Genomic DNA, 19,144 nt, shown 5'->3' with positions numbered 1-19,144 from the left:
ACCGTGCTTGCCTTTTAGAGCCACATCCATCTTTCTTCTTAATAAGGTGATAGTATAACCACCAAGTCAGAGAGAGTGAAGAATTGGAATTTAAGTATATCAGTTGTGATAACTGAGTATAATACCTGCACCATTGGTGCCACATGCAAAACTGTAGAGGTCTCATATCAAAACAAGCAAAAAGGATTGCGTCCGATGCTGCAATCATGAGACCTAAAACTTCCATGCACATAGCCACTGAAGCGAATGATAAGAAACTGAGATTGGTTTCAGCTTGTCTAAACATTCAAACGTCTCTTTTCTGTTAGGGATAGAGTCATGGACACTGAATCTATCTGGAAATTTATTGAGCTAGTACCAAGATATCATCCAAATAAGGAATTTTCGTTCATAGGTACAATGAATAGATTTGAATAAAACCCTCAATCCTTGTTCCTGCTGTGGAACTGAGAAAAATTACCTCTGAAAGTTATAGATCTGAAACACATTTTAGAAAGACTTCAGCTTTTACTGTTTTTTTTGTTACATGGGTAAGAAAGAATCTTCCCAAAGAAAGTCTTATTTTAAATCATATTCAACATCCCTAAGAAATTATATTCTGAATCCAATGATTTTAAACAGAGCCTTTCCAAACTCTTTGAAATAGCTTTAGTCTGCCCCCTACCAGAAGAACTGGCTTGAGGGCCGCACCTTCGTATAGGTTTAGGGGCAGGATTTGGTTTCTTATAAGGCTTGGATTTATTCCAATTCGGAGATGGTCTCCAATTAGAGCCAGAGGACTTAGGGGAAGGAGTGGTTTTCTGTTCTCTAATCTGACGAAATGACCGAAAACTATTGGGAGCTTTAAATTTACCCTTAGATTTCTTGTCTTGGGGCAGAAATACTCCCTTACCCCCAGTAACAGTGGAGATAATAGAATCCAATTGTGAACCAAAACATTTTTTACCTTGAAAAGAGAGAGATGACCGGAAAGGGGAGGAGCCACACAGCAGCAGCATGTGGCGTTCGCTCTGAGAAGCGTGAGAGGGATCACTCCGGAGGGGGAAATATCAGACAAGCTACCTTAGGCACCGACTTTGTTTGGAACACCCCGTGAGCTAGCGGGAGGCTTGCCAGAGTCGTCACTGACGGCAGGAAAATCCGGTCCACAATTGGAGGCTGCCCAAGACCCTTAGTCCGGGTCGATTGTAGGACCACACTCAGGGATCAACTGGGTGCTGCGCAAAGGTGAACCAGCTGGAGACCGGCAACTTATCAGTTGCGAAGAGGAAGAGAAAACAGAATGGATTATCCAGGGGAAGACCGCTGAAAGATAAGTGGTGTGGTGAGTGGGGATTGATTAGAGAACGCCAGGCTATTGTCTCTCAGGTCCATAGACTGGGTAGGTGGGAAACCTTTGCTCTCAAAGAGACATTGAAAAACAGAAGGAAACAAATACCTTTGGTGCAAAGTTAAGCTCCCCACTATGACCCACACATAGACGGTCTAACTGCCAAGGGCAGGTATCATGGTCTTGTGAACTACATGCTAAGGCTTCGTTGCTCGAGATAATTAGTCACACATTGCTGAGTGGTGGTTCACAGGCGGAGATTAAAAAAGACCATCAGGAAAATGCTTTGGATCAACGTATACTGTCCTGGCAAATAAGTAACTGGTTGGCGATATGATTTCTTATAAGTGCTGCAGACTTAAGTGTTAGTTACCCCAGTGGTAGCATATCCATCTATTTCCTGAGAATGGCTGCTTTTAACACCTGAATCTGAATAGGTGACAATTTATTTGTACTTTTGCCGGTCTCCCTCAAGCTGGAAACTGTGCTAAGGTCATTTCTATGCCCTTATAAAAACGAAACTGTATCCTGCTAACTTTATGTATTGAAGGCGTATATGATACCAACATTGGGGCATGCATATATACTGTTGAAGCTAAATACATACAGGGCTTACTCTAGGATGGACATTTGATTTACCCAAAGTTACAGAGTGTAATGTTAAACTGCCTTTGAGGGTTATAAACCCTTGTTGTAATAGTGTTCTTTGCTTTTGTTTTATATAAAGTACCCTAGAGAAGTTAATAATAAGTTAAGAATAGGCTATTTAGCCCAAAGAAACCAGTAAATTATTCAGAGTTTACCCAGATAAGATCTAGAGGGTGCCTCAACTGATTTTGCAGCAAAATGGTACTGTGTTTATCATTAATCTGTATAAGGCAAACAATAAGAGGTGTATAAGGGCTGGGTAATCCTTTTTAATGTCAAGCTGGAATGATATATGATCAAGATTTGTATAAGATAAGGTCAATATAGATACAACAAATATTACTGTGTCCTAGATAGGGGTTTGCTGCTTTTTTAGGTCTTTCTTCCTAAAAAGCCTTACATAAGCGGATATATATCAAGATAGTAAATATACTCCAGCAAAATTGTTGAATTTTATATACTCCTTAGGGAATAATTGTTTTGTATTTAATAGTGGAGGCACTGAAGATGCACCATGTTTGCTAATAGTAATCATTCAAATTTGAGTTACATGATCTTACTCTAGCATACATTGCTTTTAGATGGCATTTATTCACTAAGCACTGTGTTGTGGGGTTTTTTTCAGTTTTTTTTCTCACTATCCACTAGTTAGAAGGTTTGAACCTTTAACACCCCTCTAAATAGAGTTGGCACGGTAGACAGCACACAGGTCTAAACTGACCCAGATTCACTTTTTTTTTCTCACATATGTCACATATGGAGAGATATATCACTACTAATAAAGATAAATCACCAGCAATGCTGTTTAAAGCTAAAGAAAAAAAAAGAAACTCAAGCAGGTTTAAATAATGTAAATGAATCAGGTATGGATACATTAAATACAAGTACATATTCTATGGATTCGAGTGAGTTGGTCAGTCAAATCTCGGATCTAATGTTACAGCAATTTGACCAGGTCAAAAATGAGATCTCAATGTTATTACTGGAGGTCAAACAATTTTCTAGAAGATTGATAGAGGCAGAAAGTAGAATCTCAGATTCGGAGGATACTAGTGCTAGACAAAAGTTAATAATCAAGGAACAGGCCAAGCAACTAATGGGTATCCAGAGTAAATTGGAAGATTTAGAAGATCGTGCAAGCTGAAATAATATAAGAATTATTAGTGTACCAGAATCAACAGAATTCCAGGATTTAGTGAAGTTTACCTCAATTCAGTTGCCCCAACTTTTAGGGATGCAAATTAACCAACAAGGAATATTAGTTGAGAGGGCACATAGAATAGGCAACATCAGGAAATATCTTGATGGTAATATCGAAAACAGACCAATTATAGTCAAATACCTTAACTATCAGGACAAAACAAATATGAGACAATACAGACAAAAAATGCCAGTTATTATGGGAGACAAAAGTATATTATTGTTTCAAGATTTTTCTGCCGAAACTACACAAAAAATAAGAGAAATGGCGCCAATATGTACAGAACTAATTAATAGCGGACAGAAGGCCGCGATAATTTACCCAGCTAAAATTAAGATTTTTAATGAGAAGGGAGGTGTTGTCTTAAACAATCCTGATGAAGCTAAAGACTATTTGAAAAATATAACATTTTAATATAGTCACAGGCAGAATTTGCCCAATACATGGTAGATGTTCATAGAATGAAAGTGTCAGAGGTTTCTTTCCTGCAGCCCTTTTCACTGTTGTTTAATATGATAAGAATTAATGGTACTACAAATGGCATTTGTCAATATAATTCCCTTTCAGGAATAATTTTATGTTATTTGGATAGTGTTTTTTTTTTCTCTCTTCTCGCTCCACTATCAAAGAAGAGGATATAGCAAAATAGATTATCCTTTTTAATACATTAGAATGAAAGAACAGGTTGTAATTGCTTCTTGGAATGTTGGGGGGATTTCTTCCCCTTTTAAAAGGAAAAAAAACAAAAAAACTTACCTGATAAATTCATTTCTTTCATATTAGCAAGAATCCATGAGCTAGTGACGTATGGGATATACATTCCTACCAGGAGGGGCAAAGTTTCCCAAACCTCAAAATGCCTATAAATACACCCCTCACCACACCCACAAATCAGTTTAATGAATAGCCAAGAAGTGGGGTGATAAGAAAAAAGTGCGAAGCATAAATATAAGGAATTCGAATAATTGTGCTTTATACAAAAAAATCATAACCACCACAAAAAGGGTGGGCCTCATGGACTCTTGCTAATATGAAAGAAATGAATTTATCAGGTAAGTTCTTACATAAATTATGTTTTCTTTCATGTAATTAGCAAGAGTCCATGAGCTAGTGACGTATGGGATAATGACTACCCAAGATGTGGATCTTCCACGCAAGAGTCACTAGAGAGGGAGGGATAAAATAAAGACAGCCAATTCCGCTGAAAAAAATCCACACCCAAAAATAAAGTTTAAATCTTATAAAGAAAAAAACTGAAAATATAAGCAGAAGATTCAAACTGAAACAGCTGCCTGAAGTACTTTTCTACCAAAGACAGCTTCAGAAGAAGAAAACACATCAAAATGGTAGAATTTAGTAAAAGTATGCAAAGAAGACCAAGTTGCTGCTTTGCAAATCTGATCAACCGAAGCTTCATTCCTAAACGCCCATGAAGTAGAAACTGACCTAGTAGAATGAGCTGTAATCCTTTGAGGCGGAGTTCTACCCGACTCGACATAAGCATGATGAATTAAAGATTTCAACCAAGATGCCAAAGAAATGGCAGAGGCCTTCTGACCTTTCCTAGAACCGGAAAAGATAACAAATAGACTAGAAGTCTTTCGGAAATTCTTAGTAGCTTCAACATAATATTTCAAAGCTCTAACTACATCCAAAGAATGCAATGATTTCTCCTTAGAATTCTTAGGATTAGGACATAATGAAGGAACCACAATTTCTCTACTAATGTTGTTGGAATTCACAACCTTAGGTAAAAATTTAAAAGAAGTTCGCAACACCGCCTTATCCTGGTGAAAAATCAGAAAAGGAGATTCACAAGAAAGAGCAGATAATTCAGAAACTCTTCTGGCAGAAGAGATAGCCAAAAGGAACAAAACTTTCCAAGAAAGTAATTTAATGTCCAATGAATGCATAGGTTCAAACGAAGGAGCTTGAAGAGCCCCCAGAACCAAATTCAAACTCCAAGGAGGAGAAATTGACTTAATGACAGGTTTTATACGAACCAAAGCTTGTACAAAACAATGAATATCAGGAAGATTAGCAGTCTTTCTGTGAAAAAGAACAGAAAGAGCAGAGATTTGTCCTTTCAAAGAACTTGCAGACAAACCTTTATCCAAACCATCCTGAAGAAACTGTAATATTCTCGGAATTCTAAAAGAATGCCAGGAAAAATGATGAGAAAGACACCAAGAAATATAAGTCTTCCAGACTCTATAATATATCTCCCTAGATACAGATTTACGAGCCTGTAACATAGTATTAATCACAGAGTCAGAGAAACCTCTTTGACTAAGAATCAAGCGTTCAATCTCCATACCTTTAAATTTAAGGATTTGAGATCCTGATGGAAAAAAGGACCTTGCGACAGAAGGTCTGGCCTTGATGGAAGAGTCCACGGTTGGCAAGAGGCCATCCGGACAAGATCCGCATACCAAAACCTGTGAGGCCATGCTGGAGCTACCAGCAGAACAAACGAGCATTCCTTCAGAATCTTGGAGATTACTCTTGGAAGAAGAACTAGAGGCGGAAAGATATAGGCAGGATGATACTTCCAAGGAAGTGGCAATGCATTCACTGCTTCCGCTTGAGGATCCCTGGATCTGGACAGATACTTGGGAAGTTTCTTGTTTAGATGAGAGGCCATTAGATCTATTTCTGGAATTCCCCACCTTTGAACAATCTGAAGAAATACCTCTGGGAGAAGAGATCATTCGCCCGGATGTAACGTTTGGCGACTGAGATAATCCGCTTCCCAATTGTCTATACCTGGGATATGAACCGCAGAAACTAGACAGGAGCTGGATTCCGCCCATACCAGAATTCGAGATACTTGTTTCATAGCCAGATGACTGTGAGTCCCTCCTTGATGATTGATGTATGCCACAGTTGTGACATTGTCTGTCTGAAAACAAATGAACGATTCTCTCTTTAGAAGAGGCCAAAACTGAAGAGCTCTGAAAATTGCACGGAGTTCCAAAATATTGATCGGTAATCTCACCTCCTGAGATTCCCAAACCCCTTGTGCTGTCAGAGACCCCCACACAGCTCCCCAACCTGTAAGACTTGCATCTGTTGAAATTACAGTCCAGGTCGGAAGAACAAAAGAAGCCCCCTGAACTAAACGATGGTGATCTGTCCACCACGTCAGAGAGTGTCGTACAATCGGTTTTAAAGATATTAATTGAGATATCTTTGTGTAATCCCTGCACCACTGGTTCAGCATACAGAGCTGAAGAGGTCGCATGTGAAAACGAGCAAAGGGGATCGCGTCCGATGCAGCAGTCATAAGACCTAGAATTTCCATGCATAAGTCTACCGAAGGGAATGATTGTGACTGAAGGTTTCGACAAGCTGATATCAATTTTAGACGTCTCTTGTCTGTCAAAGATAGAGTCATGGACACTGAATCTATCTGGAAACCTAAAAAGGTTACCTGTGTCTGAGGAATCAATGAACTTTTTGGTAAATTGATCCTCCAACCATGATGTTGAAGAAACAACACAAGTCGATTCGTATGAGATTCTGCTAAATGTGAAGACTGAGCAAGTACCAAGATATCGTCCAAATAAGGAAATACCACAATACCCTGTTCTCTGATTACAGACAGAAGGGCACCGAGAACCTTTGTAAAAATTCTTGGAGCTGTAGCTAGGCCAAACGGCAGAGCCACAAACTGGTAATGCTTGTCTAGGAAAGAGAATCTCAGAAACTGATAGTGATCTGGATGAATCGGAATATGCAGATATGCATCCTGTAAATCTATTGTAGACATATAATGCCCTTGCTGAACAAAAGGCAGGATAGTCCTTATAGTTACCATTTTGAATGTTGGTATCCTTACATAACGATTCAATATTTTTAGATCCAGAACTGGTCTGAAGGAATTCTCCTTCTTTGGTACAATGAAGAGATTTGAATAAAACCCCAGTCCCTGTTCCAGAACTGGAACTGGCATAATTACTCCAGCCAACTCTAGATCTGAAACACATTTCAGAAAAGCTTGAGCCTTCGCTGGGTTTACTGGGACACGGGAAAGAAAAAATCTCTTTGCAGGAGGCCTTATCTTGAAGCCAATTCTGTACCCTTCTGAAACAATGTTCTGAATCCAAAGATTGTGAACGGAATTGATCCAAATTTCTTTGAAAAAACGTAATCTGCCCCCTACCAGCTGAGCTGGAATGAGGGCCGCACCTTCATGTGGACTTAGGAGCTGGCTTTGATTTTCTAAAAGGCTTGGATTTATTCCAGACTGGAGATGGTTTCCAAACTGATACCGCTCCTGAGGATGAAGGATCAGGCTTTTGTTCCTTGTTGTGACGAAAGGAACGAAAACGATTATTAGACCTAAATTTACCTTTAGATTTTTTATCCTGTGGTAAAAAAGTTCCTTTCCCTCCAGTAACAGTTGAGATAATAGAATCCAACTGAGAACCAAACAATTTATTACCCTGGAAAGAAAGGGAAAGCAGAGTAGACTTAGAAGACATATCAGCATTCCAAGTTTATGCAATAAAGCTCTTCTAGCTAAAATAGCTAGAGACATATACCTGACATCTACTCTAATGATATCAAAGATGGCATCACAAATAAAATTATTAGCATGTTGAAGAAGAATAATAATGCTATGAGAATTATGATCTGTTACTTGTTGCGCTAAAGCTTCTAGCCAAAAAGTTGAAGCTGCAGCAACATCCGCTAAAGATATAGCAGGTCTAAGAAGATTACCTGAACACAAGTAAGCTTTTCTTAGAAAGGATTCAATTTTCCTATCTAAAGGATCCTTAAAGGAAGTACCATCTGCCATAGGAATAGTAGTACGCTTAGCAAGAGTAGAGACAGCCCCATCAACCTTAGGGATTTTGTCCCAAAACTCTAATCTGTCAGATGGCACAGGATATAATTGCTTAAAACGTTTAGAAGGAGTAAATGAATTACCCAAATTATCCCATTCCCTGAAAATTACTTCAGAAATAGAACCAGGGACAGGAAAAACTTCTGGAATAACTACAGGAGATTTAAAAACCTTATCTAAACGTTTAGATTAAGTATCAAGAGGACCGGAATCCTCAATTTCCAATGCAATTAGGATTTCTTTAAGTAAAGAACAAATAAATTCCATTTTAAATAAATATGAAGATTTATCAGCATCAACCTCTGAGACAGAATCCTCTGAGCCAGAAGAACCATTATCAGAATCAGAATGATGATGTTCATTTAAAAAATTCATCTGAAAAATGAGAAGTTTTAAAAGACTTTTTACGTTTACCAGAAGGAGGAATAACAGACATAGCCTTCTTAATGGATTTAGAAACAAAATCTCTTATGTTCAGGAACACTCTGAGTATTAGATGTTGACGGAACAGCAACAGGTAATGTAACAGTACTAAAGGAAATATTATCTGCATTAACAAGTTTGTCATGACAAACAGTACAAACAACAGCTGGAGGAACAGATACCATAAGTTTACAGAAGATACACTTAGCTTTGGTAGCTCCAGCACCAGGCAGCGATTTTCCAGAAGTATCTTCTGACTCAGTTTCAACGTGGGACATCTTGCAATATGTAATAGAAAAAACAACATATAAAGCAAAATTGATCAAATTCCTTAAATGACAGTTTCAGGAATGGGAAAAAATGCCAGTGAACAAGCTTCTAGCAACCAGAAGCAATAAATAATGAGACTTAAATAATGTGGAGACAATAGTGACGCCCATATTTTTTTAGCGCCAAAAATGACGCCCACATTATTTGGCGCCTAAATGCTTTTGGCGCCAAAAATGACGCCACATCCAGAACGCCGACACTTTTGGCGCAAAAGAACGTCAAAAATGACGCAACTTCCGGCGACACGTATGACGCCGGAAACAGAAAAAAAAATTTTGCGGCAAAAAAGTCCGCGCCAAGAATGACGCAATAAAATGAAGCATTTTCAGCCCCCGTGAGCCTAACAGCCCACAGGTAAAAAGTCAAATTTTAAGGTAAGAAAAAAATTGATTTATTCATATGCATTATCCCAAATATGAAACTGACTGTCTGAAATAAGGAATGTTGAACATCCTGAGTCAAGGCAAATAAATGTTTGAATACATATATTTAGAACTTTAGAAAAAAGTGCCCAACCATAGCTTAGAGTGTCACAGAAAATAAGACTTACTTACCCCAGGACACTCATCTACATGTTGTAGAAAGCCAAACCAGTACTGAAACGAAAATCAGTAGAGGTAATGGTATATATAAGAGTATATCGTCGATCTGAAAAGGGAGGTAAGAGATGAATCTCTACGACCGATAACAGAGAACCTATGAAATAGACCCCGTAGAAGGAGATCATTGAATTCAAATAGGCAATACTCTCCTCACATCCCTCTGACATTCACTGCACGCTGAGAGGAAAACCGGGCTCCAACCTGCTGCGGAGCGCATATCAACGTAGAATCTAGCACAAACTTACTTCACCACCTCCATAGGAGGCAAAGTTTGTAAAACTGATTTGTGGGTGTGGTGAGGGGTGTATTTATAGGCATTTTGAGGTTTGGGAAACTTTGCCCCTCCTGGTAGGAATGTATATCCCATACATCACTAGCTCATGGACTCTTGCTAATTACATGAAAGAAAGTATAATCCTGATATTGCCATGCTGCAGGAAATACATCTTAAAGATCAAGAACTAAGCAAACTCCAAATAGGTTGGGTGGGAGAAGTTATAGCGACTCCATGTGTAAATAGAAAGAAAGGAGTAGCAATTCTTATAAATAAATTGTTTAAACTAGAACATATTATCGAGAGAATTAGATAGTGAAGAGAGATACATAATTCTGCAGATTGAAATGGAGGGGACTTTTTTACTTTATGTAATGTATATGGACCAAATGGATTAATAGAGTCTTCTGGAAAGGACTCCAGGTTAAATTGTTGAATTATGGTATTAAAAATATTATATTGGCAGGTGATTTGAACATGGTGATACACCCAGCCCTTAACAGATTAAAACCGGCTTTAAATAAAAATAGTAAATCAGAAGCTAAATTACTTAAAAATTTCTGCCAATCAATTAGACTTAAAGACATCTGGAGAATACAAAATCCAGATGTAAGTATGTTTTCCTGTGAATCTCATCGACATAAAACAATGTCAAGAATTGATGCATTTTTAGTTTCAGAAAATATATTAGGTATAAAAATTTTAACGGATATTACAGAAATTATTATTTCTGACCACGCAATTTTATCCCTCAAATTGCAATTGAAATCTATCAAAGCTAGGAATTTTTCGAAATGTTATTTTCCCACCTATCTAATCGCAAATGTTCAGTTTAAGGGGTGGCTGAGACAGAGATGGAATGATTTTTGCTTTTTTAACCATGAATATAAAAATAAGAATGAAGTATTTTGGGAAACATTTAAATCAGTAATAAGAGGAGAAATAAAATCATATCTAGTTGGCATAAAACGTGAAAGTCAAGGAAAAGACCTACAATCGTCTAGTCACCTTCGTAACTGCTATAACGCATATATAAGTGATCCATCAAAAACTTTGTGGGATAGATATATCAGGGCTAAGAGGGAAAGAGAGATTTTCTTAAATCAAAAAGCAAGACAAGAAGAACTGAGATCTAGAGCCTTTTATTATAGACATGGGGGTAAAGCGGGGAAATTCTAAAAAACAAAACAAAACAATGTATTGAGGCAATTAAAGTAGGAGGTAAAAGAAGATACTCAAATATTATTGAGATATGCAAAATTATACTAGAGTATTACCAAAAAGTGTATACAGAAGAGGCTATATGTCAACAATCTAAAGAACAATTCTGGGATAAGATTGGACTACCTAAAATAGAGAAGGACAGTCTTGAATTCATAAATAGTCCTATATCACAGGAGGAGATTAGACAAACAATTAAAAAGACAGCAGCTAATAAGGCCCCTGAACCTGACCAGATCCCGATAGAGCTTTACAAAATGTTAGAAGAAGAAATAACACCAACTTTAGAAGCATTATTTAATACAATATATAGTCAAAGCAATATGCGATCCAAATATTTTACAGCGTCTACAATATCATTAGTGCTAAAAAAGGACAAAGATCCAGAAGAATTAAGTGCATATAGACCGATTTCTTTATTAAATAATGACTACAAAATTTTCACTAGTATCATAGCACAAAGGTTAAAGATAGCAATTGGTTCGTTAATACATAAAGATCAGATCTGTTGCATGCCGGGTAGACACCTAACAAGTAATTTAAGGAAATTACAATTAACTATCGATTATTATTGGTTTCAATCAAATAGGAAAAGATCTTCACCCAACACAGATATTGCTATTATAGAAATTGACGCGGAAAAAAGTGTTTGACATGGTCACATGGGACCATCTTTTCACGGTTATCCAAAAATTCGGGATCTCTGGTCATTTCCTTAGCTTTGTTCAAACTATTTTCAAAAATCCAATGGCCAATATTTTAGTGAACGGAGATATCACCCCTAATTTGTTTTTGCAGAAAGGTACAAGGCAAGGCTGTCCTTTATCTCCTTATCTCTTTAATTTGGCTATTGAACCGCTCGCCATCTATATTTGAGAAGGAAGATTAAGGGCATATGGTTAGGGAAAGAAACATTAAGTTGTTAACATTTGTTCTCCACTTTCAATACCCTTCTCCGCCCTCCCCCACCTCCTAACACAACTTCTCTGTCAGCTCAAGACTTTGCCAGCCACTTCAATAACAAAATCGACTCCATCAGAAATGAAATCAGCTCTCAAAATAATTCCTTTCTCTCACCCCCTCAAATGCTCTCAATCAACCACCACCCACATAACCTTAAACTTAGCTCATTCTCCCCTGTCACTGAGGAAGAAGTTATACTGCACTCTCACCTCACTACCTGTCCCCTTGACCCTATCCCCTCACAGCTACTCCCCTCCCTCTCTGCTGCCCTCACCCGTATACTCACACACACTCTCCCTCAGCACCGGTATATTTTCCTCATCGCTGAAACATGCACTGGTCACACCTATCCTAAAAAAACCTTCCCTTGATCCTACCTCCCCATCCAACTACCGCCCTATTTCCCTCCTCCCTCTTGCATCAAAGCTTCTCTAAAAACTAGTTTATGCACGCCTATCCCATTTCCTTACAATAAACTCCCTCCTTGACCCACTGCAATCTGGATTTCATCCCCATCACTCCACATAGACAGCAATTGTTAAGGTTACCAATGACCTACTTACAGCAAAATCAAAAGGCCACTACTCTCTGCTTATCCTCCTTGATCTGTCCACAGGCTTTGATACTGTTGACCACCCTCTTTTGCTCCAAACCCTCCATTCCTTCGGCATCTGTGACACAGCCCTCTCTTCCTACCTGTCAAACCGTACCTTTAGTGTAGCCTTCTCTGGGGCCTCCTCTGCCCCGTCATCACTTTCTATCGGAGTACCGCAAGGCTCTGTCCTCGGTCCCCTTCTCTTCTCAATCTACACGTCATCACTAGGTTCCCTAATAAAGTCCCACAGTTTACAATAACATTTGTATGCCGATGACACCTAAATCTACTTCTCTGCACCAGACCTATCTCCTTCCTTGACCCGTGTCACTAACTGTCTTTCTCACATCTCTAACTGGATGTCCTCTCACTACCTCAAGCTAAATCTCTCCAAAACTGAGCTCCTTATTTTTCCCCCTTTCTCAAAACTCTCCACCCCCATCTCTCTATAACTGTCGACAACTCCATCATTACCCCTACCCCGCACGCCCGATGTCTCGGGGTCACATTTGACTCAGATCTTTCTTTCACTCCTCACATTCAGTCCTTGGCTAAAGCCTGCCGCTTCCACCTTAAAAACATCTCTAAAATTGGACACTTCCATACACAAGACACAACTAAGATTTTAATCCACTTTCTCATTCTTTCCTGCCTTGATTACTGCAACTCTGTCCTCTCTGGTCTCCCCACCTGCCGCCTAGCTCCTTTACAATCCATAATGAATGCCTCTGCCAGACTCATCTTCCTTACACTTCGCTCTTTATCTGTTGCACCTCTCTGCCAAGCCCTTCACTGGCTTCCTCTTGCCTCTAGGATCAAACACAAAATTCTCATTCTGACATACAAAGCCCTCAACTGCACTGCTCCCCCCTATATCTCAGATCTTGTCTCCAGATACTCTCCCTCCCGTCCCCTTCGCTCTGCTCATGACCTCCTACTGTCCTCCTCTCTTGTCACCTCATCAAACCCCCGTTTAAAGGACTTCTCCAGACTGGCTCCCATCTTGTGGAACTCTCTGCCTTGCTCCACAAGACTCTCTTCTAGTTTTAAAATCTTCAAGTGCTCCCTAAAGACTCTACTGTGCAGGGATGCATACAACCTACACTAACCTTTCCTAATACCAGTTCCTCTCCTCCACTGCTATCCCCTGAACCCCCTTAGCATGTAAGCCTAAGAGTCCAGCTGTTTGTAGATCACCTTCTTAAGAGCTGACTACAACAGTGCAACTCTTGGCAGGGCCCTCTACCCATTTGATCCCTATAATTGTTTTGTTGTACTCCCCCTTTGTTTATAGCGCTGCGGAATCTGTTGGCGCTCTACAAATAACCGATAATAATAATAATAAAGTTGCTGTTATATGTGTACGATCTATTAGTCTTTTTGAGGAATGCAAGGAAAAATATCCCTTTGGTAATTCAAATCTTAGAAAAGTGCAGCTCCTTTTCTGGGTACAAAGTAAACATAATCAAATCAGAAATGTTCTGGTTGTATAAAAATAGAAATAGTTATAAAAATTGTCCATTTAAAAAAACAAAAGATGAATTAAAATATTTAGGCATCAAACTCTCTAAAAATCCTAAAGACTGGTATAGGCTAAATTATCCCCATATTTTTTCAAAAATATTTAATGACTTAGCAAATTGGTCCAAATTTCCATTATCATTGACAGGAAAGATTAATTTGATTAAAATGGTGACGTTTCCTAAATTGTTATACTTAATACAAAATTTACCTTTATTTATTAAACGAAGAGATATGACACTATTTAAACACAAATGTGTGGGGTTCTTGTGGGGTAAAAGACGTAGGGCTTTCTAAAAAATGTCCTATTTTAGCAAGGAGGGAGGATTGTCCTTGCCGGATATCGAATTATATAATCTAGCTGGTATGGGGAAATTTGCAATGGACTGGCTAACAGAGACAGAACATTATTCAATTGAGGGGTTAGAAGAACAGTTAGTCCGCCCTTTTTCCTTAAAGGCCCTGTTACATTGTAAACCAGGGAATTTACCAGGGGGAGCTAAAGCTATGATAACTTTTAAAAATGTGATACGGGCATGGAAAAAAATGGTTAAAATAATTCAAGCTAACCCCAATTGGTCTAAATATCTCACAATATTGGGAAATCACAACTTTGAACCTGCATTAGGCTCAAAAGTGTTTTAAAATTGGAAAAGGAAAGGCCTTGTTTATTTTGAGCAGTTTAAAGAAAGACTCAATATCTTTTCAAGATATTTCAATATCTCAAAAACTTTTCAAGAATTAAAAATAGAGTTTAATATTCCTGATAAATAGTTTTTTGCATACCTACAAGCACACCATTCTTTGAATTAAATGACAAAAGGTTTTTCTGAGAAAAATTCATGGGTAATATTAAGACCAATATTAAACATATACAAGCTAGGGAGTCATTCCATCTCTGTCTTATATAAAGCTCTTAAAACTTTTCAAGGTAAAAAAAAACATGGGAAATATAGCGAACAAATGGCACCAACCTATAGATATAATTCAAAGAAGTTTTCAACTGATGAAGAAAGCAACGCTATCGATCTCTTGGAGGGAATCCCATACCAAATTAATTAATAGGATATATATTACTATTGCACTTAAACTAAAATGGGATAAGTCAGCTGATAATAAGTCCCAAATGTAGTTTCCCAGCACCTGACCTATATCATTATTTTTGGAGTTGCCCAAAAATTCAAAAATTCTGGTATATGATAAATTTTTGGTTGAATAAAATAAATAAGAAAGAGATAAAACTAGTGGATGAACATATCCTTTTTCTATACAGAGAAAATATAAGTCAGATAAATAGTAAATTTGTGAATTCAGGTAATTTTAATAGGTCAATCCCTAATGTTAAAACGCTGGAAGTCCAAAAAGAGCACCAATTTGGGAGAATGTACAAATAAAATTAAAGGTCAGTTAATAGTAGAACAGTATGATACCTCAATAAGTTCAGAAACTAAGATTATATGTTTTCTTGGTAAATGGTGAAAAGTAATACAGTCTTACCCTAATGAAATACAATGTCTTTTAATTTCTTCATTTAAGGATTCTAAAGTCCTGTTTTATGCAATAGAAAGAAAGGAATATCCCAATATATTGTTAATTAGATAACTACATTACTTGAGTGGAGGAGATGTGTAAAGGGGTTCGGCTCTCTTAATTTTTTTTTTGTTTTGTTTTGTTCGAAAAACCCAACAAGGTATAAACATGGATAGATATCAATGTCTTAATATGTTGTCAAAGAGATGAAGATATGTCCTTGTCTTACTTTGTTTATATTATACTCTGGAATTGCCCTACATGGCGTTAATGAGATGTATGACATTTAAGTTTGTATATTGTTGGTTTAAAATAAATAATAATAAAAAAAGGAGAAGAGAGAGATAATAATCTAATTTTATACACATGTCAGCATTCCAATATTTAAGCCATAAAGCTCTTCTAGTTAGAATGGCTAAATACATGGATTTGACATTGATCTTTTTAACATCAAATATAGCATCACAAATAAAATTATTTGCATGTTGAAGTAAAACAATAATGTTAGTTAATTCAGAACCTGAAGACAACTGATGTGCTAAACTGTCCAACCAAAAAATAGAAGCAGCAGCAACATCAGCCATAGATATAACAGGTCTAAGAATATAGCCAGAATGTAAATATGCCCTTCTTGGATAAGATTCAAGCTTCCTATTTAAAGGATCTTTGACTACAGGTAAAGGATACAATTTCTTAAACCTAGAAGAAGGGTTAAAAAAGGTACCAGGCTTAGACCATTCTTTAGCAATCACATTAGAGATAGCGTCAGGAATAGGAAATACTTCAGGAGTAATAATAGTAGTCTTTAATACAGAATTTAGACAATTGCTAGCTTTATCATAAGGAGATTTAGACTCCTCAATACCCAAAATAAACAAAAACTTCCTTTAAGAGAGAACAAATATATTCTAACAAATAAAAAAGATTTGTCTATATCAGTCTCTGACGTGGCATCCTCTGAATCAGAGGAGACCCCATCAGTAGAGGATACATCAGTATGCTGAAGGTCAGAACTTAATTCACTAAGTTTAGGAAAATGTTGCAAAAACCTTTTACATTTATTTGAAGGCAAAATAGCAGTAATTGCCTTCTCTTTAGCTGTAGCAATAAAATCGTACATTTCTGCAGTAATGATATGTACATTTAGACTGAGATGGAATAACAGTGTGTGTATTTGTACTCATAGATATATTTGTACTCATAGATATATTTAACAATTTGTTAAACAAAAGCCACATAATAGAGCTGAATAATCTGAATAACATCATGCATACTTAGATTTGTTAAATACCTGTTTAGGCAGCTCAAATCCTATGGTAACATCAGAGGCAGGTTCAGTATGAGACATAATTGCAAAAAAACAAAATTAGAAAAAAATAAAAATAAATTAATTCTGCAAATTTATATCCATGCTCCTATATATGATATATATATGATATATATATATATGATATATATATATATATATATATATATATATATATATACATATACACACACACACATACAACAGGCTTAAGAGAATGGGTAACAGAGCAAAAAAAATTATAAAAAAGAAAACTATTCCCTAAAATGCTGCATGGAAGCTCTCTAAGTGTTTACTGAGAACACTGAATGAGCTGGGGGCGGAGCTTATAATAGCAATTTTGGTGGGGAAATATTTGGTGGGAAAATTTAAATTTTTGGCGGGAAATTTTTGGCAACCAAAAAAATGGCACACAATGATGTCATGTCACCCTATGACATAAATAGCATCATCAAATGCGCCACATGCAAAGCTGAAGAGGATTTCTAATACACCTATCACTCTAAAAACAGGTAAGAATTTTGATTGTATATACAAAAAAACAAAATGAACCAAAATAAAGCCTAATGGATAATTCTATTATAGCTGCATAAAATGTGATTATCAACATTCCATGAGGCTAACATAATACTTATAAATAAATTACTAGCTCCAAAAAAAAAACTGAATGTTTCACAGACTCTACCAACCTTGACAAATATTTAGCCACAAATAAAGTCGCTAAAAAAGAGCACTGAATTACTGACTCAAGGCATGTATACAAACAATATATAACAACTTTACTTAAAAAGTGCCCAAGCCATAGCTGAGAGTGTCTTATATAATAAAAGTATATACTTACCGTGTAAGACACCCATCCACATATAGCAGACAGCCAAACCAGTACTGAAACATATCAGCAGAGGTAATGGTAGAGGAGTATAATGTTGATCTGTAAAGGGAGGCAGCAGATGAATCCCTGTGACCGAATTTACAGAGAGCCCTAGAATAGATTTCCCATAGGTGAAATCATGGTATCATCAGGCAATACTCCCTTCACATCCCTCAGACAAACACTGTACTTAGAGAGGAACTGGGCTTCAATATGCTTAGAAGCGCCTTTCACAGAAGAAATCAAGCACATCATGCTTCACCACCTGCTAAGGAGGCAACGTTGGTAAAACTGAGGTATGAGTGAGGTGGGAGGTGTATTTATAGGCATTTGAGGTTTGGGAAACTTTGCTCCCTTCTGGTAGGAATGTATATCCCATACGTCACTAGCTCATGGACTATTGCCACTTACATGAAAGAAATATGATAATGGTATATTCGGGATTTTATGTAAAAAAAAACAATACATTTAATAGTCTAATGGGAATTCCAACACTCCCTATAAAACATAATTACAGTATATTATATATATGTTCTATGTACAACACTAATCATACATTTTTTTTCTCAAAACTTGTGTTAAAATTTCTTCTAAGCTAACTTTCACATTTATGATTTTTGTAATCCAATATTATGGCCTTGATTCTTGGAGGCTCGTGGAAGAGTCTCAGGCAATATCATGTTTGGCATTCATTGAGGCTCATTTCAACTAGTTTTTCTAGTCGATCGCAAGGGGACATTCCTTCCATTAATATGTGTAGTTATGTTAAATGACCCAATACATGTTTTTCCCCACAATAAATGTGACTGCTAGAAACTGCAAAAAACAATAATTACCAAACCAACACTTTAGAAACATGTTTCCCAAAAGGGTTCTGTAAACATGTAATTGTTAAATATTTGCATATCTATTTGGTTATGTTAAAGTAGTTTCACTGGATGCCTCTTGTGTTCATCTGGTTCCAGTGGGGCACTTTTAATCTGAAACTGACTTCAACTGTTTGTTTAATCCCTTTATAATAGTCTATACACTAAATGATACAGCCAGGTATGATTAAGGGGGTAACCCCGAAACATCACTTTTTCGTTTTACACTGTTTCCAATAAAGTGAACTTTTACTATAGTGTTGTGGACCTACCAATGATTAATTAATTCCTTTTACAATAGTCAATAGTGACAACCAAAATATATAATTGCCAGTGAAAAAATCTTCTATATTTGCATGTTAATAATTCTGCAAATTTGTATACATGTTTGCAGGTTGGCACAGCCAGGTATATGGCCCCTGAAGTTCTGGAATCAAGAGTGAACCTAGAAGACCTGGAATCTTTTAAACAAATGGATGTGTACTCATTAGCTTTAGTTTTGTGGGAATTGGGCTCCAGGTGTGAGGCTTCTGGAGGTAAGCAGATAAATGTCTTAGCAGCTACCTTCATTTCAACCATGTACCAAGCTGAGAGGTGATGTCAGATGCATG

At 37.1% G+C, this 19,144-nt stretch overlaps 1 protein-coding gene across 1 annotated transcript in view; it reads left to right on the top strand.

The window, feature by feature from the left end:
- LOC128637395 (TGF-beta receptor type-2-like) overlaps window positions 1-19,144 on the top strand; it is a 102,537-nt gene that overhangs the window by 81,362 nt on the left and 2,031 nt on the right. The window contains exon 5 of the mRNA XM_053689788.1: window positions 18,928-19,069. Within this exon, the coding sequence (XP_053545763.1) occupies window positions 18,928-19,069 (142 nt within the window). The remainder of the gene's footprint in view (window positions 1-18,927; window positions 19,070-19,144) is intronic.

This window comes from Bombina bombina, chromosome 1 (genome assembly GCF_027579735.1).
Source record: "Bombina bombina isolate aBomBom1 chromosome 1, aBomBom1.pri, whole genome shotgun sequence".
Classification (NCBI taxonomy): Eukaryota; Metazoa; Chordata; class Amphibia; order Anura; family Bombinatoridae; genus Bombina; species Bombina bombina.
Note: the sequence above shows the minus strand (reverse complement) of the source record. Positions and strands in the feature narration are given on the sequence as shown.